At 44.7% G+C, this 23421-nt stretch overlaps 1 protein-coding gene across 2 annotated transcripts in view; it reads left to right on the forward strand.

The window, feature by feature from the left end:
• The window catches only part of galnt9 (polypeptide N-acetylgalactosaminyltransferase 9), a 185039-nt gene that overhangs the window by 147266 nt on the left and 14352 nt on the right, over positions 1-23421 (forward strand). For both annotated transcript variants that reach the window (XM_069932518.1, XM_069932520.1), the window contains one exon: positions 18018-18185. In XM_069932518.1, the coding sequence (XP_069788619.1) occupies positions 18018-18185 (168 nt within the window). The remainder of the gene's footprint in view (positions 1-18017; positions 18186-23421) is intronic.

Below are 23421 nucleotides of genomic sequence, written 5' to 3' on the forward strand. Positions count from 1 at the left end.
TAACCTAAGTTTTGGGCTTGGGACGTTCATCAAGGTTTGAACTAATTGCACGACCTTTGAGATATTTGAATTTGGGGATTTCAGTCTCAGTGGCAAGGCCAACATTTATTGCCCACCTGTAATTTTGTTTGAGAAAGTGGCAGTGAGGTGTCTGAACAGTTGGAGCCCCTCTGGTGAAGCACAGCACTATTGGGGAGGGGGCTCCAGGATTTAGACACAGTGGTGATGTGGGATCAGTGATATGTTTCCCAGCCCACAGGGTGTGCTGTTGTGTGTTTTGTAGATGGTGCACACTACACCAACAGATCAAGAACTAAAGTAATTTATGGCTGCCCATTGAACTGCTGTTTACACCCAAAGCATCTTGGCTAAAAGGAGACAGATGTCTGCAGAACCATAGTAGCTCACAACAATGAGAGCTGTAATCTGTCCTGCAGACACAGCTTCACTTCGATAATTTGCATTGACAACTAACCATCAGTCCTGAGGCAGACTCTGTGACCAAAAACATCAACACATCCTTTTTGCCTCTCAGATGCTGCTCAGATTTAAACAAGAAAATCTGCAGATGCTGACGTTGAGTGCAATAAACAAAAGTGGTGGTGAAACTCATTATCCATAGGAAGTAAAGCATAACCAATTTTTCAGGCCCAGGAAGGGGATACACCACCACTGTTCCAAGGACCATAAACATTGGTCATATAATCAGTTCTGATCCCCAACAATGAACGACAAGCCCATCCCGACCCACCACATTTCCCCTCGATTCAATAGTGATAAAACTCACCAACACTTAACTAACTTAAGAGTCTATTAGATAGGTACATGGAATTGAGGAAAACCAAGGGTTAGGCAGAAGGAAAATTTGAGGTAATTGTTTTTAGGTTGGCACAGTAGTGTGGGCCAAAGGGCCTGTTCTGTGCTGTAGATTTCTATGTTCTTTGTTCTATAACTGTGTGGTCCATTTAGGCCATTGTATTGCCTTTCCTTTCCCTTGGATACTACACTTTCCCTGAAACAAGGGAACTCACGCAGAAGTCATTACGTTAGGATTACTGATGTGAGAGGCTAGTGTTATATGGTTATACATGACTGGAAGGTTTATTAGACAGCAGGATTCTGTCTAAACTTGTTAAATCTTCATTGCAAATGATTCCCAACAAAACTGACCAGAATCTACTATAATGTTTATTAAGTAATCCTGAACATTTTAATTTGTGCTTAATATTTAATACATGAGATTAACGATTGTGAGGGGGGGTAGTGATTAACATGCCAGAAATCTCATTGGCAAATTTAATTTACAGAATTACCATCATTTCATGACAGTGTTGAGATTCTGAGATTGCTAAGGATTGCTTAGACTCCTTTACCTTCTTAATGGATAATTGATTCATCTGAAAATTAAAGGAACTCAGTAAATTATTAACCCTCTGCTATCTAGTGTTCCCGCTGGACCTAAATAATTTACAATATCATTGAGCACCCATTACTGGAAACATTTCAACAGCGACATTTTTGCAATCAAAGACTGACCGCTGAGATTTACATTGCAGTGAACCACAACCAGAGACGAAGAGACTGACAAAAACCCTTGACTCAATTGTGACCTGGAACTTGCCTTACAGACATAGGAGCAACAGCCCTTGTTTGGATATTATTGAGCTTCTATTAGATTCAGAAAGCTCAAAGGGAGAGGGCTAGGGAAGACAGAGATATCAGCAGGGTGAAAGGCCAGAGGAGATTCCAGAGGCTGTGAGAAATTAGGGCCAGGGAAGTGGTCTCCAAAGAAAGACACTGTGCAAAGGAGGGTGCCAGCAGGCTTGGAAAGTCATGTTGCAGCTATTTAAAATTTTGGTTCGAACAAATGTGTGTGAACTTCTGGTTCCCCCATTACAGGAAGGATGTGGAGGCTTTGGAGAGGGTGCAGAAGAGGTTTATCAGGATGTTGTCTGGGATTAACTAAAGAATACGAGAATACGACAAACTTAGATTGTTTTTGATCTGCAGCAAAAAGGGAAATGGATAAATGTATAATAAATTATGAGGAACATATGGTAGATGCTCACAAACATTTTCAATCTCTCATGCTGCAATCGAAGGTTCCCACCTGCTTCAAAGGGGCATCAATGATCCCCGGTGCCCAAGAAGAGCACTAACATCTCCTGTGATTAAATGTTTTGAGAGGTTAGTCATGGGGCCAAAATTAACATACCAAGGAAGGGACTGGGCCCACTGCAACTCACAATCATTCCACAACAGACACAACATCACTGGCTCTCCACTCAGCTTTGGATCACCTCGAAAACAGCAGCTCATATATTCGGTGACTTTTCTTTGACTGCAATTCAGCCTTCAACAGCATTATTCCTTCAGTGCTTGTCAACAAACTCCAAACCTTGGGCCTCTGCACCCCCTCTGCAACTGGATCCTTGACTTCTTCAATGGAAGACCACAATACAAATTGGAAACAATGTCTCCACCTCACTGACAAACCCCACTGCTCTACTCACTGTACATCTGTGACTGGGTGGCCAGGCACAATTCCAATACATCTACAAATTTGCCAATCACCCCATGGTTTTTGGCAGGATCATAGATGGCAATGAGGAAGTGTACAGGAGGGAGATGGTTAGGCTAGTTGAGTGGTGAAACACCAACAACCTTGCACTCAATGTTAACAAAGCCAAGGAGATAATTAAGGACTTTAGAAGGAAATCAGGAGAACACAAACCATTGAGGGGTCAGCAGTGGAGAGGGTCAAGAACTCCAAATTCCTTGTGTCAACATCTTTGAGGATCTATCCTGCAGCCTCCATTATTGATGCAATCATGAAGACTGTTTGCCACCAGCTGTTCGTTGTGAGGAGTTTGATTTGGTATGTCACCAAAGACACTCGTAAACTTCCACAGGTGTATCACGGAGAGCATTCTAGCTGGTTGCATCACTGACTTGTACGGAGGAACCAATGCTCAGGACAAAAAAAACCTCCAGAGGGTTGTTATCTTGGCCTGCGCACAGTCGTGGTTTAACCATTAGGCTGAGTAGCCGGAAGCTGAGGAGCCTGGAGGGTAAGGCTGAAGCCCCTCGGCTTCAGCCTACTCAGTAAAGGGTAGCCTGGTCTCAGTTTATCGTTTCACACTTATTGTGGGTCTGCGCAGGTGAAGTCAGTGGCTGTGGGCGGCCCAGAGTTGTCATCACATCTGTGATCCTCCACCTTCCCACCAAACTATTAGATTTTTAATGTCCAATTCAGTCAGAGAGATGTTAAAAATCTAGCAGTTTGGTGGGAAGGTGGAGGATGATGAGGGGTGGGGGTTGAATTAAGACAGTTCTCCCAGAGCACCTGGAAGCAATTAAGTAATTAGTGACACCCTGTTGGTGCTGCTGGGTGCCACTGGGTGATTGACTGAGGGTGGCCATGGCTAAGAGATCAGTGGGTTGTACATAACAGTTGGATGTATTACCAAAGGGGAACATTTAGAAACAACAAGCAGGAAGATAGTCTTTTACAGCATTGTCAATGCTTCAGAAGAAAAGGGGACAAAGAACGGATTTGGGAAAGAGCGTTTAAGCTGGGACTGGATGGAGAAAGCCGATCTGAAGTCTGAAGTCCTGTTGGTGTGCTTGTGGGAGAGGAGGGGTAGAGGGGAATCTTTCAGGAGGGCAGTGATGTAGCTGGGGGGGGCGGGGGGACACAGTTAGGCTGAGGGGAGGGTTCAGAGTCGGGCATTGAGAGCTCCGGTCATCAGAGCTCCCAATGTCTGACTCTGAACCCTTCCCTTGGCTCACACTAGAGCTCCCGATGCCCGAGTCCCAACTCCGAACTCTTCCCTGTCCCCTTGACCTACTGTACACACACACCAGAGTAAATAACTTTAATAAAAAATGGGTAGTTTTTACACTGGGGACATAGGTGAAATAATGAATAGAGTGCATTTTCATTATAAAATGATTTAAAGTATAAAAGATGTATGATTTTATCAAATAATAGCTAATTTAAATGCATTCATTGCTTCAGTAGTTGAAATTATTGGTGACTCATTCCATTCGAATGAGGTGTGATCAATTAAGTGCAAAGCCTGCCTGTTCGCAAGGACTGGCTGTATGCTTTGATCTTTCCCCTTCTCTCTCAGTCCCAATGTTGTTCTCCTGCTTGGGGGGGTGGGGGGGGGTGGTGCTGGTGAATGCAGGGAGGAAGCTGGGAGGTGGAAAATCGTAATAAGGCAGATGGTCTCTGAGCTCGCTGGAGGGGGAGGGGAAAAGAGGGGGAGAGAGAAAGTTGAAAGGAGTAGGGGAGGTGGGGTCGAGGCGAAACCAGTCTACGCTGCCCAAGCACCATTTTCAGCACCTCCAAGCGAAAGATGGGAGAGATCAGAAAGTCTCTCCCCACACCTCGACCAATCCATAGGACAAACACACCCACACATAAACACACACTCACAGTGCAGAGCTTCCTCTACTGCTTTGAGGTCGGCAGAAGCAAAGGGCGCCTGGCTGTGGCTGCCAATTTAAGAGTGTGTGTGTGAGAGTGGGTACTGGTTGCAAAGCGTGTGTGTGTGTGTGTGTATGCACACCCACACGGCTCTGGTCGTGATGCCTTTTTTATGTGGTCTCGCTCCCCCTAATGTTAACCTGGCTCTGCCCCTCCGGGAGGCAGGACTTACTATAGCTCAACCTAGGGCCTGGATGGTGCTGCTACATCATGGGCACCAGTCATCACTCCCATCAAGGACATATGCAAGAGACAGTGTCTTAAAAAAGCAGCCTCTATTCTCAAGGACCCCCCACCCCCAGGCCACGCCCTCTTCACTCTGTTACCGTCGGGGAAAAGGTACAGGAGCCTGAAGACAAGCGTTCAGAGGTGCAAGGACAGTTTCTACCCCGCTGCCATCAGATTCCTGCATGATCAATGAACCAAAGACACTGCCTTACTTTGACTTATTCTTGCACTATTTTTATTTATTTTGTAAGGTGGTTTATAAAAATGTTTGCCCTGTGATGCTGATGCAAAACAACAAATTTTGTGACATGTTCATGACAATAAATTCTAATTCTGAGATGGTCAGAATAATTTTTCCAGAGTGGAAATATCAAATACTAGAGGGCAGAGACTTAAAGTGAGAGGGGAAAAGGTGAAAGGAAGTTAGTGAGCCAGTTTTTTTTTAAACACAGAAAGTGGTGGTGCTGGAAATGGATGGATGGATATATATCATATGCAGGCAGATGGGATTAGTTTAAACTGGCCTCATGGTCAGCAGAGGCAAGGTAGGCCAAGGGGGCTGCTGCTGTTCTATAGATGAGACAGCAGTTATCCATTACATTCTTTATAATCCATTGGAAGAAATACACCGTCTCTTCATGTGACCACGGTGGCCACTTCTGATCTCTCGAAGGACTGACAGTATCTTTTGAGCGTCTTTCCGTTTATTACTTAAGAAGGTTGAAAAACACTTCAGTTTTCATCTATCACCGGAGTAAATTAGAACTTGCCAAGGTTAAGGTTAAATAAATTGGTTTTGTAACAATATCTATCAGTACTTTCTGAGCAATGCTCCTCCAGTTAATCCCAGATCTTGTATCAAAGACTACCCAGCAACCATATCTGATTGAACAGATCCTACTTACCAATCAATAACCCACAGCTTATCCCATGGCTGCACGACAAAAAGCAATCTTCCCGTCAAATTCCAACATGACAAGCAGTTGTGGGAACAGACTGCAGTCTTGGTTAAAAAAAAAATCGTCAGTTTCAGGTGACACGAATTTAACGGAATACTGGACTTGTCCTACAACATCAGGTGCCCAGTGGGTTAGAATGGGCACATTGGACAAAGGTCAGGAATTCTGAGGAGAGATTATGAAAGGAAATGTATTCATGGTGAAAATCAATTCTGGATTTTTAGGAATTTGAAGGGATTTGTGAATGAGAGAGAGCAAGCAATCTCCTCGTGTTGGAGGGACAGTGTAATAATCAGTGCCAGGCCATTCAGGAGAAGCAAGATTATTATAGTTAAATACAGAGGTCTGCAGATGCTGTGATTGTAGTTGAAATACATCGAAATACTGGAACATTTCCTCCAGCATTTTAGTAAAGTGACTGCACACATTGGGTAGTTCAAAAGTGGATCCTTCCGGTGCAGTACATGTTGGCTCTTGTTAAATCTGAGAGGTTGTTGCCTACTGTGTCTACAGAGATCCTGGGTAGGGATGAGGTACAAACTTGCCACAATCTCATAAGAATAGCAGATTGGGCGAGAAGGGGCTGGCTTAATAGCCATCTTGAGTTCGCACACCACTATCTCAAGCGTGAAGAGATGACATGTGAGGGATGAGGAAAGACACACCATGCTTCGTTTTGTCAACTCGTGTGTGATGACAAAGCTTGCTCAGCATTTCCCAACATATCCATCTCCCTCTCTCACACATGCCTTCAACCTTGCCGAGGCAGAACGAGGACCAAGACTTGGTCGTGTTTCAACCCCAGCACCAGTGTGGGAATGGATGGATGGATGTCATTGAGGTAATGCTGCCAACTGGCACATTCCAAGTTGAGTACATGCTGCAGGACGCACTGAAGCTTGGCGCAGCCAACGCGAGGGAGCTGTGGGGAAGGACCACAGTCTAGAACAGCCATTCTCAATCTGTTTGGCTATGGCCCTTTAGGACTCTGCTCAAAGTTGATGGGCACCTTCCCTGTGAAGCAGTCTAGTTGTTTTCTTCTGTACTTCTTTCCTATTGACTACATATAAAATATATTTGTGTTAAGTGAGGTGAAAAAACAAGGCTGTTACTTTGAGCATAATAACTGTGGTTGTGATTCCAGAACAAACAGACAAATATGATAATATTCTTATTGGACAAAATATTCTTATGGAGGAAAGAAGAAGACATGAACATATATACAAAAAACTAATAAAAGATTCTTACAGAGCAATGGTTTGTACACATTGAATCATCAGGGAAGCTTGAGCATAAATGCAAGGATATAAAAACTTTATAAAAAGAACTTTAAAAATAATTCTTATAAAATGAAAATGTTCCTGAGCTCGTTGAGCTTGATGTTCCTGTGCAAGTTTTTTGATGTCAGGCTCCAAGTTGGTTAGTGATAGTTGAAGTTCACCTCTTGTTGTGACATCTCATCTGTGTGACAGAATATAGATATGCTGAGGGAAAGGCAATGAAAAATATTTCAACCTTTCCCATAGTTTTGAAGGTTCTGGGACATTTTAGTGCCCACAGTTTGGTGCTGGACATTTTGGCGCTAACAGTTAGGTCAGTGGTTCTCAATCTTTTTCTTCCCACTCATGTCCCACTTTAAGTAATCTCTATGAAATAGGTGCTCTGTGATTAGTAAGGGATTAGTATGTGGGTGGCAAGAAAAAGTTTGTTTGATCATACCTAATTGACTTGTTATGTGCACAGTTTCATAACTCCAAAGGAAATGGGCCAATGACAATTTCTCTCAAGCAAAATATTTCAGTAACAATTGGATCTAGAGCAGTGATTCTCACCTTTCCCTTCCCACTCATATACCACCTTAAACAATCCCTTACTAATCACAGAGCATCGATGGCATAGGGATTACTTAAAGTGGTCAAGTGGTATGTGAGTGGAAAGAAAAAGATTGAGAACCACTGACTGAGGTGATTTCACCATAGGGAGAGGGAGTGCAGAGATGCCACCGCGGGGAGAGGGGAGTGCAGCAATGTCACTGTGGGGACAGGGGAGTGCGGAGATGTCACCGCGGGGAGAGGGGAGAGCAGAGATGTCACTGCGGGGAGAGGGGAGTGCGGAGATGTCACCGCAGGGTGAAGGGAGTGCGGCAATGTCAATGTGGGGACAGGGGAGTGCGGAGATGTCACTGTGGGGAGAGGGGAGTGCGGCAATGTCACCGTGAGGAGAGGGGACTGCGGCGATGTCACTGTGTGGATTGGAGTTAAAGTTAATCCTGATTAAAATTATAATAAATTAATAATTTTATATTAATTATATTTAATTAAAAATATAATAAATTAAATGCCATGTCTGACGTGAAATGCAAGCCCCAAAATATCTGATGCCAAACTGAATGCCAAAATGTCCGATTCTGAGTTTTGAAAATCTATTCAGCAGATTACTCTTAACCCAAAAACTTTTCTTTAAATTGGATGAACTTGCAGCGTGCAACTATCTCACTTTGAAAATCAATAAACATCTGTTGAATTTCTGTGTCAACGTCAGTGGGTTGTTCCCCAAATGGATCTAATATCCAACATGGGATATTGAGGTTTAACAGGTGATTAAATCTTCCCTGCAGATCTGTGACTGTTTGTTTTAGGTGTTTCACATAAAGAGTAATGTTATTTGTCCTTCAGTACCTCTGGATTCATGTTCAGATTTGAAAATTGTAAATATTCCTGATCTTGCTCTAATAGACTTTGAGCTTTTTAAGGAAATAAACAATGGCTTTGTTACCATCAATGAATTGTATTTATCCTGTAAGGTCTTGTTGAATAAATTGAGTTTGTCAAAGGTATCTGCCAGATTAAATATCTTCCAATTTGTATCAACAAGTTTTTCTCCATGCTAGTTATAAGAATGAAAGGGAACAATCATGTCCCAGTGTAACAAAATGATGAAGACAATTTCCTTTGGCTAGCCACCTCCCCTTGGTATGCAACAACAGCATCTGCAATTGTTCAGCATTTTCTTCAGTCAGCTGATGGAATAGATGGTCTTGGAGGGATGTTTACAGACTTTATGACAATTAAAAGTGAAGCATTGAAACATCTTCCTAAAGTTTTAGACACTAAGTGCCCCCTATGAATGTCACAATGAACAGTAAAGAATGAAACTATAACATTTTTTAGCTGTATGAAGAACCTTCTGTATCGTCCAAGGATTGAAGTTGCACAGGCAACTATGTCCTCGAATGGAATACGATTCTCATTCATATAATTCTTAACTTTGAAAATAGATAGTCCCTGTTTTAATCCTTCTGGCAAACAACATCAGTGTGGCAGGTTAAACTCGCTCCTTTATTAGGGCTGGGAAAGCTGCTTTGATAACTGTTCAAGTTCCTGCCGTTTTTGCTGATTGACTGAGTCAGCCACATGAATAACAATAGTGGGCAGGAACATCCGTGCATATCAATGCCCTTCTTCCCCAGCCTGTTTCTGCTGAGTTAGCTGAGCAGCTTGACCAACACCATTTTAGGGCTGTTGGTCTGATGCTGCCCCAGCTTCTACCCCCGCCAGTTCATTGTCCTGGGAGTCGCTTTAGCAATCTCTGTCCGCGTCTGCTGCTGCGCAATGTGCCAGCCCGATCTCTGCAATTGCAGGCCGCCACATGACACTCCCCCAGAACCAGCGTTACAATCTATAGTGTCCGTAAGTATAGTCCCCAAAGTCTTGTGGTCTGCCTCTACGTCGAGGTGTTGGTGTCTCCACGGGTTCTGCTGGGTCTGTATGGGCAGGCTTGAGTCTATCTGTAGTGAAAACCTTTGGTTTACCATCAATGTCCAGCTCGAAGCTGGCTCTGTTGTTCTGGATGACTTGAAAGGGGCCTTCATATGGCTTCTGTGGTGGTGAACAGTGGGGTCCTCTGCGTACAAACATGTACTCACAGTCCTTGAGTTCTTTGGGGATGTTGGACTTGGCTTGTCCATGTCTGGAGGGTGGGATCGGAGCCAGGTTACCGACCTTTTCGGGCAGCCTGTCCAGGAAGGTGGTTGTCTCCTCCTACTGTCCTCTGGCCTGTGGAACGAAATCCCCGGGAACTATGAGAGGGGCTCCGTAGATGAGTTCAGCGGAGGATGCATGGAGGTCTTCTTTCGGCGCTGTTCGGATGCCCAGTAGTGCCCATGGTAGCTCGTCCACCCAGTTGGGGTCCTTGAGTCTGGTCATGAGGGTGGTGTGGAAATGCTTCACCATGCCATTGGCTTGCGGGTGGTATGCCGTCGTATGGTGTAGCTGAGCACCCCACAGGTTGGCAATGTCAGTCCACAAATTGGAGATGAACTGTGCATCTCAGTCAGAAGTGATGTGCTGTGGCAGTCCGAATCTTGCAATTCAGGACAAGAGGGGTGCTTTGGCACAGGACCTGGTGGATGTATCAGCCAGGGGGATTGCTTCTGGCCACCAGGTGAAGCAGTCGACCACTGTGAACAGTTAGCGGAAACCCTGAGAAACTGGCAAGGGTCCCACTATGTCCACGTGAATGTGGTCTAACCTGCGCTCCATTGGTTTGAAAGGCTGTGGGGGGGACCTTGGTGTGTCGCTGCACTTTGGCTGTTTGGCACTGCATACAAGCCTTGGTCCAACCCCCGACTTGTTTCTGCAATCCATGCCACTCGTACTTGCTGGCCACCAGCCGGACCATAGTCCTGATGAATGAGTCTGCCAGCCCATGGATGGAGTAAAAAAAACATCGCCTCCATGTCGTTGGGACAATAGGTCGAGCCTGCCCAGTGGCCACGTTGCACAGGAGGGTGGTAGTACCTGTGCCGACTGGAATGTCCTGAAGCCAAAGGCCTGTGACAGTGGTCCTGTACTGTGGGATTTTGTCATCCTGCTGCTGTGCCTCTGCCCGTGCTGCAAAGTCCAAACCGATGACCAGGGAGTGGATGCTGTGTCTTGACAAGGCATCTGTGACCACATTGTCTCTGTCTGGGATGTGCTTGATGTCGGTGGTGTACTCTGAGATGTAAGACAAGTGTCTCTGTGGGCGGGCTGACCAAGGATCGGAGATTTTAGCCAGGGCAAAAGTCAGTGGTTTGTGGTCCGTGAAAGCCCCTCCCTCAAGAAAGTACTGGAAGTGGCGGATGGCTAAGTACAGCGCCAGCAGCTCTCTATCGAAAGCTCTGTACTTTAGTTCAGGGGGCCGCAGATGTTTGCTGAAGAAAGCTAGTGGGTAACAACTTCCTTCTATCTGCTGCTCCAGGACTCCACCAATCGCACTTCCTAAGGCATCGACGATGAGGGCCGTGGGTGCATCTGGTGTGGGGTGGGTCAGGAGTGCAGCTTTGGCCAGGTCTTCTTTGGTTTCCACAAACGCACGTGCGAATTCGTTGTCCCAGGTCAGGTCCTTCTCCTTGCCGGACGTCAGGATAAACAGAGGGCGCATCACTCGAGCAGCTGTTGGGATAAACCTGCGATAAAGTTTATCATCCCCATGAACTCCTGCAGACCTTTGGTAGTACTGGGCTTCGGGAAGCTGCGGATGGCCTCTACCTTATCAGGCAGTAGTGTGGCCCCATCCTTTGTAATCCTGTGGCCCAGGAAGTCGATGGTGTTCAGGCCAAACTGGCATTTGGCCAGGTTGATGGTGAAGCCAAACTCCTACAGACAACAACTGAGATTTTGGAGGAGCTGAAGGTATTCCTGTCGGGTTCTACTTGCCACGAGGATATCGTCGAGGTAGACAAAAGTGCTATCCAGGTCTCAGCCCGCTGTGTCCATCAGTCACTGGAATGTCTGTGCCGCATTTTTGAGCCTGAATGGCATTCTCAGGAACTCAAACAGCCCAAATGGAGTGATGATGGCCGTCTTAGGATGCACCATGATCTGGTGATATCCTCGCACGAGGTCCACTTTTGAGAATATTGTTACCCCGTGCAGGTTTGCAGCAAAATCCTGGATGTGTGGCATGGGGTAATTGTCTTGGGTGATGGCTTCGTTGAGCCGGCGATAGTTGCCACATGGACTCCATTCTTCAGTTGCTTTCAGCACCATGTGCAGGGGCGAGGCCTGTGGGCTGTCTGACCGTCGAACAACACCCAACTCCTTGAGCTTGCAGAACTTCTCCTTGGCCAGTCAGAGCTTCTCCGGGGGAAGTCGTCTTGCCCTTGCGTGAAGAGGTGGGCCTTTGGCCAGTCAGAGGTTCTCTGGGGGAAGTCATCTCGCCCTTGTATGGAGAGGTAGGCTCTTGGTCTGATGCTGTGTCGAGGCATCTCCGCTGTGAACCGAGGGGAAAGGATTACCTGGAATCCCACTAGTACCTTGGAGAACTCATCCTCTGGGCTGTGGACAGAGTCCAGGTGCATTGCCGGAAACCTAGCGCCCCTCAGTGCGATGGCCGGTGTGGATGAGTCACTTACCCTTAAGGTCCACTAGGAGGCTGTGGTCTCACAGGAAATCTGCTCTGAGAAGTGGTTGTTCCACTGCGGCCAGTGTGAACTCCCATGAGAAGTGTCTGCCCCCAAACTGCAGCTCGGCCCTAAGAGTGCCATAGGTCCGTATACGTCTGTTGTTGGCAGCCCTCAACATGGGTCCCTCTAGTCTGCACCTAGTGTCCAACCCTGTCGGGGGTATCATGCTGACCTCTGCTCCTGTATCCACCAGGAAGCGTCTGCTGGACAGGTGGTCCCAGACATACAGGAGGCTCTCTTAGTGGCCAGTCATCATGGCTATCAGCAATGGCTGGCCTTGTCATTTCCCTGGAACTCACAGGGGAACTGACATCGGCAGGCCTCGGTGCCCCATCTCCAGTGGTAGAAGCACCATCTGTCACTGGACTCGCTCCTGCCTCTCGTCTGCTGTTCTTTGCTTGGGACTGCTCTGGTCTGATTGCGGGACTTCTTTATGAGCCCCACGGTAGCCAAGCACTTCTGTTTCTGTTTCCACAGAATGTCTGCCCATGCTGCGATTTTCTGGGGTCAGTGAAATCCGCATTCTCCAGGAGCAGTTGGATGTCTTAAGGCATCTGTTCCAGGAGCACCTGCTTGAACATGATGCTGGGCTGCTCATCTCCCAGGAGGTCCAGCATCTCTTTGATGAGTGCCGATAGGGATCTAACTCCAAACCCATCCAGGTGGAGCAAATGTGCTCCTCGCTCTCGCCGCGAGAGTCTGAACGTCTCGGTTAATAGCTCTTTGAAGGCAGTGTAAGTGCCTGTGGATAAAATTGGCTACTCTGTCTGCAGTCTGCGGTTCCAGGGCACTGACCACATTGTAGTACCAGGTGGTCTCTGCTGTGAGGCCCCGGATCTGGAACTGAGCATCTGCCTGGTCGAACCACCCGCCGGGTCGAACTGTCCAGAAGGTCGGGAGCTTCAGGCCGACTGCGCTAACTGCTGCTTCATTCTCCATCGCTAGGTTTATATTCCTTCTAAACCTTCGGGGTCACCAATTGTAGCCAACCACTACAAAGAAACACACACACACACAATGTGGCACGTTAAGCTCACTCCTTTATTAGAGCTGGAAAGGCTGCTTTTATACTGTTCAAGTTCCCGCTGTTTTTGCTCATTGACTGAGTCACCCTTATGAATAACAATAACGGGCGGGAACGATCATGCATAGAATGCCCTTCCCCAGCCTGTTTCTGCTGAGTTAGCTGGGCAGCTTGACCAATACCATTTTAGGGCTGTTGGTCTGATGCTGCCCCAGCTTCTATGCCCGCCAGTTCGTTATCCTGGGAGTCACTTTAGCGATCTCTATCCGCGTCTGCTGCTCTACGATGTGCCGGCCTAATCTCCACAATTGTGGGCCGCCACATCTCTTCCATCAGCTAATTTCCATTCCGGAATCTGGCTAAGCCTTGAGAAGAGCATCGTTCTCTTACAGAGTAGATTCGTCTAATTATGAAGAGAATTTCTAGGATTGTAATGAAATGTCTAATTGTTTTTCAATGTTCCTTTTCATCTCATTAATTCTTTGAGAAACAGTGGAATTGCTCAAAGGAATTGCCTAAATAATATATTTGGCATCTAAGTTCATGACGTCAAATGTTATTATGGACATTGAAGGCAAAATAAGTGACTGAGTGATCTTATGAGCATTCCCACTTTTAGCCATCCATTTACTTATCATGTATGATGCATGAGAACCCTTTTCTAATATCTGTGTTGTTTCATTGATCATCAGATTGCGCATTAATCTTCTTTAAATTATCTAGAAGGGTTTATCTTTTCTTTATGCATGGTCTCTAAATGTTATTTTAGCGTGCTTGGCGTCATGCTTTTGTTTGAAAATGTTTTCAAACAAATCCAACACATGGACAGAAAAGGGTTTTGCAGAGGTGTACGAAACCATACGAATTCTGCCGGAAATTATTTTTGCCGAAGAACTCTTGGGTCAAATTATTTCTGAAAGTCACAAAAATTAACTATGACAAGACCGAAGATACTTCTTACAAGGGTTAGCTCAAAAATCGGCTTAAATTTTATGGAAAACAATGAACAATACACACTTTCTTTGATAAAAGCTATCAGAAGGAGACATACATTCAGAAAGCAAAATGAGGGTGCAAGTGGATGTGAGAAATATGGAGCAAAACCTTTTGGCCTGCACATTTTTTTCCTGGAACTGAAGGCAATAGAACAAAAGAGGAAAACTAGGGGGAATGCAATTCATAGCCAAAAACTGTATCCATGTCAGCCAAACACAATCATATCAAAGCAAGGGACAGTCTGAAATCATTGTTAATTCTCCACTTTTATCTCGGCTGTTCCCACATACCTCCAAACATGAAAAAAGTCTTGTGTTGCTTGGCTACCTGCAAAGTTGTGTCCGGCCAAAACTGTTTAATCTGTTCAGTTTCTCTGTCCCCCTTATTAAAGATATTGATCCGTGCTCTCCCACCCCCCTTTAAATGTGCTATGTCCCCTGTTAAGAATGGCTGATTTAAGTTATGAATATTCTGTTCCACATTTAACAGCGAAAAATCACAACCTTACTGTCACAAAAAAAAATCGCAGTCACTTCACAGAAACTGTCTCTTGCAGATTGAGATACTAGTCCACGTTAAGTAGAGTCATACAGTGTAGAAACAGGCTCTTGAGCCCAACTTATGCATGCCAACCAAAATGTCCTACCCACACTAATCCCATCTGTTTGCATTTGGCCACATCCCTCTAAACCAGGGCCCCGCAAATATTTTAGACAATCGACCCCTTCATGGAATCATTGATCCCTCATCGACCCCCCCCCCCCCCCCCCAGGTATATATAAATAAGTAAATAGATGTGCAGTTTCCATATGCTTTAGTGAGGGAAACTGTATACCAAACCCTGCTTTCCATATATATCAGAGAGGGAAACTGCATACCAAACCCTGCTTTCTCTATACATCAGAGAGGGAAACTGCATACCAAACCCTGCTTTCCATATATATCAATGAGGGAAACTGCATACCAAACCCTGCTTTCCATATATATCAGAGAGGGAAACTGCATACCAAACCCTGCTTTCTCTATACATCAGAGAGGGAAACTGCATACCAAACCCTGCTTTCCATATATATCAATGAGGGGAAACTCCATACCAAACCCTGCTTTCCATATATATCAATGAGGGAAACTGCATACCAAACCCTGTTTTCCATATATATCAATGAGGGAAACTGTATACCAAACTCTGTGAGACTACTGTTCTGTATCCGCTCTGTCCTGTGAATATCTATCATGAAATATAGTAACACGAAAAGGAAAAACTGTTTACTGTCATTATGGAAAATATAAGAAATATACAAAATATTGAATATAATGTTGGAATTCAACATAAAAGTGTTCAAACTTACCAAAATAAGTGGAAATATTTGAAATCCAAATTTCAAATACTCTTGTGAATTTTGTCAGACCTCATTCTTGGCATTAGCAGCCACCATTTTGGTTACTAGAAATGTGGCAAATTTACACAGTAAATGCACAGCTATCAGTTCACTGACGCCACTCCAATAGCTATGGCTGTTGAGTATGCATTGACTGTCTCTGGACTAGTTGGTCCCATTGGACAGGAAATGACGTGGCCATGATACTTAGCCTAGTATTGCCACAACCCAGATTTTCGTTACATAATTGAAAATAAACTATGGCTAAGCTAAAATATTTAAAAATGTTACAAGACTATATTGTTAATGTTTATCAAGTATTTTTTAAAAAAGCATATGAGTAAAGAAAATCCACGTCAATTCATCCATGCGGAAACAAGTATTACTATGGTCCTTTGTCTTGTGATTCTGACTAATAATAAATTATTTTAACTATATTTTTATCATTATGTTTCAGTAAACAAAATATAAAATAGACAATAAAAACTAATTATATATAAATCAGTTATGTGTATCAGTAAGTTGTATTTTATGTATTTTTAATTCTTATATGAATTTCTGCTTTTGACCCCAAAAGTTCAATTGACCCCCCCCCCAAACCAGCATTTATCAACCCTCTTTTGACCCCCAGTCAATTGTCAAGCCCTTAGATAGTCCCATCGACCCTCTGGCGGTAATATCGACCACTTTGGAGATCCCTGCTCTAAATCTGTCCTATCCATGTATCTCTCCAATTTTTTCTTAAGTATTAAATATTGTTTTTAAATGGCTGATACAGTTGGTGTAGCAATTAGCGCAATGCTGTTACAGCGCCAGTGATTGGGACCAGGGTTCAAATCCCGTGCTGTCTATAAGGAGTTTGCACTCTCTCCTCATCTTTGCATGTGGTTTCCCTGGGGGCTCCGGTATCCTCCCACCGATCGAAACATACTGGGGTTGTTGAGTTAATTGGGTATAAAGTGGGCCGAAATGGCCTGTTTCAGTGTTGGGTGTCTAAATTTTTTAAAAATTAATTTCAATAAAGGTCCAAAGGTTCACATCATTAAAATTGCAATATGCATGATGTACTTCAATTTTTGTCTGCTATAAGGCAAACAAGGAGTCAGCATGAGCATTGCCCAGCGCCCCTACAATAGGAGAAAGAGAAGGAAAAGCTGGTACCTTCAGATTCACCTCCTGCACTCCTGCAGCCTCTGCAGCCACACAGACTCCTGTTCAAACCATTGTCATCCCAAACTCCAGATACAAACCTCTGATACAATCAGAAAGGTTTCAGTACCCGGGGCCATTTGGGAGCCCTTCCTGCCTTCAGTATCCTCTCAAATCCTAGTTGTGACACCTGGTTCCCATGAGCCAGTCTCCAGCAGCCCACCGCCTGTGTAGGTCCTTCGACCACAAGACGCCAGCAGCCTGCAGCTTGTGTGAGTCCTTTGACCTCAAGTTGCCAACAGCCCAATAATCCTTGCCTCATCCACATCCTCTGGTACCCCATTCCATACACCCAACACTCTGGGTAAAAAAGTTATCCTTAAAATTTCTGTTAAACCTCTCACCCCCTCACTTTAAACCTATGTTCTCTAGTTACCAATTCCCTTACTCTGGGCAAAAGGCTCAATCTGTTCATTAGTCCATTAGTGAAAACTTGGTCTCAGCAAAGCATTTTCTTAAGTGGTACATTGGAGTGTCACTTACTCTCAGCTCCAGCAACCCGGTTCAATCTTGACCGTGGGTGCTGTGTGTAGTTTGCACGTTCTCCCTGTGAGTGAGACAGTGCAAACTCCACACAGACAGCACTGGAGGTTGGGATTGAACCTGGGTCTCTGGAGCTGTGAGGCAACTGTTCCGTTGGCTGCACCCTACTGGGTGATTATAATGAAATTATGCCATTGTGAGATCTGAAGTTTTGTTATTTATCAAACTGCTGCCAGATCAGCAGGGGGCAGAGGTGGCCTTTGGTTAATGTTTCATCTGAGAGAAGGCACCTGAAACTGCACAGTATTACTGCAGCTGGGCAATATTCCTTCAAAATATTCCTATAATCCTGCATAATACTTGCAACAGTATAGCACTCCTATGTTAATGCAGCCCTCCTGCAAGCACAGTTTCAGTGCTCTGAAATGGGGGCAGGTCGAATATCACATCATCCAAGTCTAATGGGGCAAAGACAGTCACTGAGCTGTTTATTACCTGCTCCCGGTGACAAATGTGCCTCGGCTTGGAATTTTAAGCTGGTAGCTGATTCTGGAATTGAATATCCATGCATGGTACAGGAGTGTCATTGTGGGTCTGATACAGAGTCACTGATGCAGGGTCACAGTCTGATGACAGTTGCGATACAGGGTCATTTGTTCAGTGTCACTGAGACTCACTGATATAGTTTCTCTGATACAGTCACTGAAAAAGGGTCTGATATGGGGTCACTGATTCAGGATCACTGATACAGGGCTGCTGATATAAGGTCACTGATGGAGAATTCTTTATTTTCCAGCTGGTCCGCTACACCACCGAGGGACTGCTACAGTTGGGACCTTTGGGATCAACACACTTTCTACCAGACACCAAATGCCTGGTGGATGACCGGAAGGTTAAAACTCCGAGTCTCAGGAAATGTGAGGAGATTCTTAGACCGAGTCAAAGACTCTGGGACTTCAGCCAGGTACTGACTCAAACTTCCTACTCCGAGATCAATCGCAGCCTTCATCCCCAGGAATCATCACAAGTTCTGTCCAAGAGTCACCATCACAGACTCCATAGGAACCATCTCAAGCTCCGTTCCCCAGGAACCATCACAGGCTCTGTCCAAGAGTCTCTGTCACAGGCTCCGTTCCCCAGGAACCATCACAGGCTCTGTCACAGGTTCCGTCCCCAGGAATCATCGCAGATTCCATCTCATAGTTATTATCACAGACTCTGTCTCCCAGGAACCATCAGGAAACATCATAGGCTCAATCTTCCAGGAACCATCACAGGCTCTGTCCCAGAGTCACTGTCCTTCTGTGCCATCACAGGATGTTTCCTGCATAATCTGCTTGAGTTCCTTGGATGAGATTTGAACCCATAACTTTCAATGAGATTGTCTATGGATCGTAGAACCAGAACTGTTGGGGTCAAATGAGGGTTCCAGGCTCCTGCCAATCATGTTTATGATCACTTGGATACATGCCTGCATGCACACAGAAACACATGGCATACGCCAGTGTGCATTTGTACACACTTATACAAGTCTATGCAAGCCCACATGAACACATTGGCAGGGTCATGTTGTAGCAGGATGAAATGCAACCAGGGTAAGTGCACAAGATTCAACCATCAGATTTTGGACAAGCTCTTCCATCGGACCCACTCTAACACTGCTGCCCAGTAACTTTACCCTTTCATTTTAAAATATTTTTATTAATTTGATAGAGAGAAATATTACATGTATATATTGTTCAGATATTAATTATATAGGTTTTATATAAGCAAAACAATTTGAATATTATAGAAATTATACATTGTCATATGATTCTTGAAAAAAGAGAAAATTCCTTATGGGAATTTCACCTCATATACTAATATGAGATATACATTGTGATCTATTCTCATTTTAGAAAAAAACCATACTAATCTAACCCATCCCACTAAACATGGTCACCAGCAAATAAATTATAAAGAATCAAGTACCGGCTCTCGAACATCAGATAGAAAACTCCCACAGCACTCCTGCCTAAGTAATCAAATTATGATAATAGTCCATGAATGGGCCCCATATCTTGTCAAAGTCAACCTTGATCTCTTTAACCTTAGATCTAATTTTCTCTCACCTCAAGCTTGGAATGTAGACGGTTGAGAGGGGATTTGATAGACTAGATGCAAGTAGACTCTTCCCCCTGAGAGCAGGGGGATGAAGCAAGAGGACACAAGTTGAGGGTAAGGGGGCAAAATTTTAGGAGAAACATTAGAGGATTCTTCTTCACTCAGAGAGTGGTGGCTGAATGGAATAATCTTCCGGAGGAAATAGTTGAGGCAGAGTCAATTCTTTCATTTAAGAGGAGGCTGGATATATACATGGATAAGAGGGGATTGGAGGGTTATGGGCGGAGAATAGGCGGGGGGAGCTAACGAAGTTGTTTGAGTAAATTGGCGTGGACTTGTAGGGCTGAGATGGCCTGTTTCCATGCCATAAACTGTTATATGGTTATAACATCCATATAACATCTTATCAAAATTGCTTGTATGGCATCAATGAAGTAAATGCTACTATTCTTTATTGTGTTGAATTCAAAGAAATCCTCCCTTCTAGAGAATAACCAAACAAAGCAATAAAAGGTCATGGTTCTAATTCAGTCCTAAGAATCTGTGATGGAGTTTTAAAGAATTGTTCTCAATATTCTTGTAAATTCCTTTCAAGGGTTTATCCAGTTCCTTTTTGAAACACCTGAGAGAGTGTAAACAGGACCTCAAAGCACTGAATTAATGGATTGTCCCCCGATCACTGGCCTCTGATTGCTGTTTGTCTCAGGTTCAGTGCTTTGTACAGTGTACGGGTCCAGTGGCCTCTGATTGCTGTTTGTCACAGGTACAGTGCTTTGTACAGTTTACAGGTCCAATGGCCTCTGATTGCTGTTTGTCACAGATACAGTGCTTTGTAAAGTGTAGACAATAGACAATAGGAGCTGGAGTAGGCCTTTCGGCCCGTCGAGCCAGCACCGCCATTTTACAGATCATGGCTGATCACTACCATCAGTACCCCTTTCCAGCCTTATCCCCATAACCCTTAACTCCTTTGCCCACTCGAGTCTTATCTAACTCTCTTTTGAACATAATCAGCGAATCTGTCTCTACCACCCTCTGTGGCAGAGCATTCCACAGATTCACACTTCTCTGGGTAAAAAAATGTTTTCTCATCTCCGTCCTAAAGGGCCTACCCTGTATTCTTAAACTATGCCCTCTAGTCCTCGTCTCCCCCATCATTGGGAACAAGTGTTCCAACTTCACCCTGTCTATCCCCCTGATAATTTTGTATACCTCAATCATGTCCCCCCTCATCCTTCTAAACTCCATCGGACACAAGTCCAGTTTTTCTAGCCTTTCAGCATATGTCAACCCCGCCATCCCTGGAACTAACCTTGTAAATCTGCACTGCACACCCTCTATAGCTAGTATGTCCTTCCTCAAAATTGGAGACCAGAACTGGACGCATTACTCCAGGTGGGATCTCACCAGGGCCCTGTACAAATGCAGAAGGGCGTCTCTGTTCCTATACTCCAATCCCCTCTTTATGAAAGCCAACATGCTATTAGCCTTCTTCACAGCTTTCTGAACCTGCATGCCAGTCTTCAGTGACCGATGAACAAGTACTCCCAGATCCATTTGCTCCTCCCCACTCCTTAGCTTGTCTCCATTTAAATAATACTCAGCTTTCCTATTATTGCCCCCAAAATGGATAACCTCACATTTGCTTACATTGAACGTCATCTTCCATTCTGCAGACCACTCTCCCAACCTGTCCAAGTCCCTCGCATTTTCCTGACATCCTCCTCACACCCCACACCGCCACCCAGTTTCGTGTCATCTGCAAATTTGCTCAAGTTATTAATAATCCCCTCATCCAAATCATTTACATAAATTACAAACAACTGAGGACCCAATACCGATCCCTGCGGCACTCCACTCGTCACATTCTGCCATCCTGAAAAAGACCCGCTTACCCCAACCCTTTGTTTCCTATTTCTTAACCAATTTCCTATCCATGTCAGCACCTTACCTCCAATACCATGCTCCCTGATCTTGCCCACTAGTCTCCCGTGCGGTACCTTATCAAAGGCCTTCTGGATGTCCAAATACACCACATCCACAGGCTCTCCCAAGTCCACCCTCTTTGTCACATCCTCGAAAAATTCCAGAAGGTTAGTCAAGCATGACTTACCCTTAAGGAATCCATGCTGACTAGCCCTTATACTATTATTTCTGCCTAAGTGTTCTGCTATTACTCCTTTTATGATAGACTCCAATATCTTCCCCACCACCGACGTCAGGCTGACCGGTCTATAATTTCCCGTTTTCTCCCTCCCTCCTTCTTAAAAATCGGCACCACATCAGCCACTCTCCAATCCTCAGGGACCTCCCCCGAATCTATGGAATTTTGGAAAATGTCGACCAGTGCTTCCACAATTTCCATAGCAACTTCTTTAAGCACCCTGGGATGCAGCCCATCAGGCCCTGGGGATTTATCAGCCCTCAGTCCCAACAATTTACTCACAACCTCCTGTTTCTGGATCCGGATATCCATTAAATCCCCTACTTCCCCAGGAAAGTTCCCCAAGTCTCTTGACACCGTATGACCATTACCCCCTAACTGACCATAACCTATATCCTCCTTGGTGAAGACAGTTGCAAAATATTTGTTAAATTCCTCAGCCATCTCCTTGTTTCCGGTAATAATTTGCTATCCTCCATTATATTATTTGCTAATTTCCTCTCGTACTTAATTTTCCCCTCTCTTATGACTTTCTTAGTTACCCTCTGATGCTCTTTGAAGGTTTCCCAATCCTCTAACTTCCCACTCTGCTTCGCTATCCTATACTTACTCCCTTTGGATTTGATATTACACTTGATTTCATTAGTTAGCCACGGCTGCCATTTGCATCTCCTAGAGCCTTTCCTCCACTTTGGAATAAATTTGTCCTGAAACCTGTGAAAAATGTCCAAAAATACCTGCCATTTTTCCCCAGTTGTCCTCCCAGCTAGTGTATCTTTCCATTTTATTTTGGCTAGCTCCTCCCTCATAGCTGCATAATCCCCTTTATTTAACTGCAGTACAGATGCTTCCGACTTCCTTTCTTTTTCCCTTTCTAATTGCAGCTCAAAAGCAACCATACCATGGTCACTATTCCCTAATGGCTCCCCTACATCGAGGTCACTTATTAACTCTGCGTCACTGCACAGCACCAAGTCCAGAATCGACTTCCCCCTGGTAGGTTCCTCCACTAGCTGCTCCAAGAAAGTATCTCGTAGACATTCAATAAACTCAGTCTCTTGTGCTCCTGCCCCCGTCTAATTATCCCAGTCCACCTTCATGTTAAAGTCCCCCATAACTACTGTATTGCTACCACTTTGACATGCTACTCTTAATTCCTGATTTATACTTCTACTGATATCTAAGCTACTTCTCGGAGGCCTGTAAGTGACCCCCATTATGGGTCCTCATGCCTTTACAATTTCTTAATTCTATCCAAACAGACTCTACCCGACCTGTTTCAATGTCTTTCCTTTCAAACGCCTGAATTTCATTTCTTACCAACAGAGCTACCCCACCTCCTCTTCCTAACTTTCTGTCTTTTCTATAGGACGTGTACCCTGGAACATTTATTTCCCAATCCTGCCCTTCCCACAGCCATGTCTCCGTTACTCCGACAATATCATAACCTCCCATTGCCATTTGTGCCTCAAGCTCATCCATTTTATTCCTTACACTCCGTGCATTCATACACAATACCTTGATACCATATCTCCTTTCTCCCTCCACCTTTGTTCTCGATGCACTTGCCCCTACTCTCCTATTCTTTTTAGTTCCATTTTTCCTTTTTGTTTCACCGTCTAACGGAAACACCCCTATATTCACTCTCCTATCTGCTTCCCTATCAGTCCTGTTCCCTTCCCCCTGCCAAATTAGTTTAAATCAAATCTGACAACATTTTTAAACCTAACTGCCAGTATATTGGCCCCCATTGCATTCAGGTATAAACCATCCCTCCTGTAGAGGTCTTGTCTTCCCCAGAAGCGATCCCAATGGTCAATGAACCTGAATCCCTGCACTCTGCACCATTCCTCCAGCCACACATTTAACTTCCTGATTTTATTATTTTTGCCCCCACCCATGTACAGCACAGGTAGCAGCCCCGAGATTACAA

Source organism: Narcine bancroftii, chromosome 4 (assembly GCF_036971445.1).
Source record: "Narcine bancroftii isolate sNarBan1 chromosome 4, sNarBan1.hap1, whole genome shotgun sequence".
Classification (NCBI taxonomy): domain Eukaryota; kingdom Metazoa; phylum Chordata; class Chondrichthyes; order Torpediniformes; family Narcinidae; genus Narcine; species Narcine bancroftii.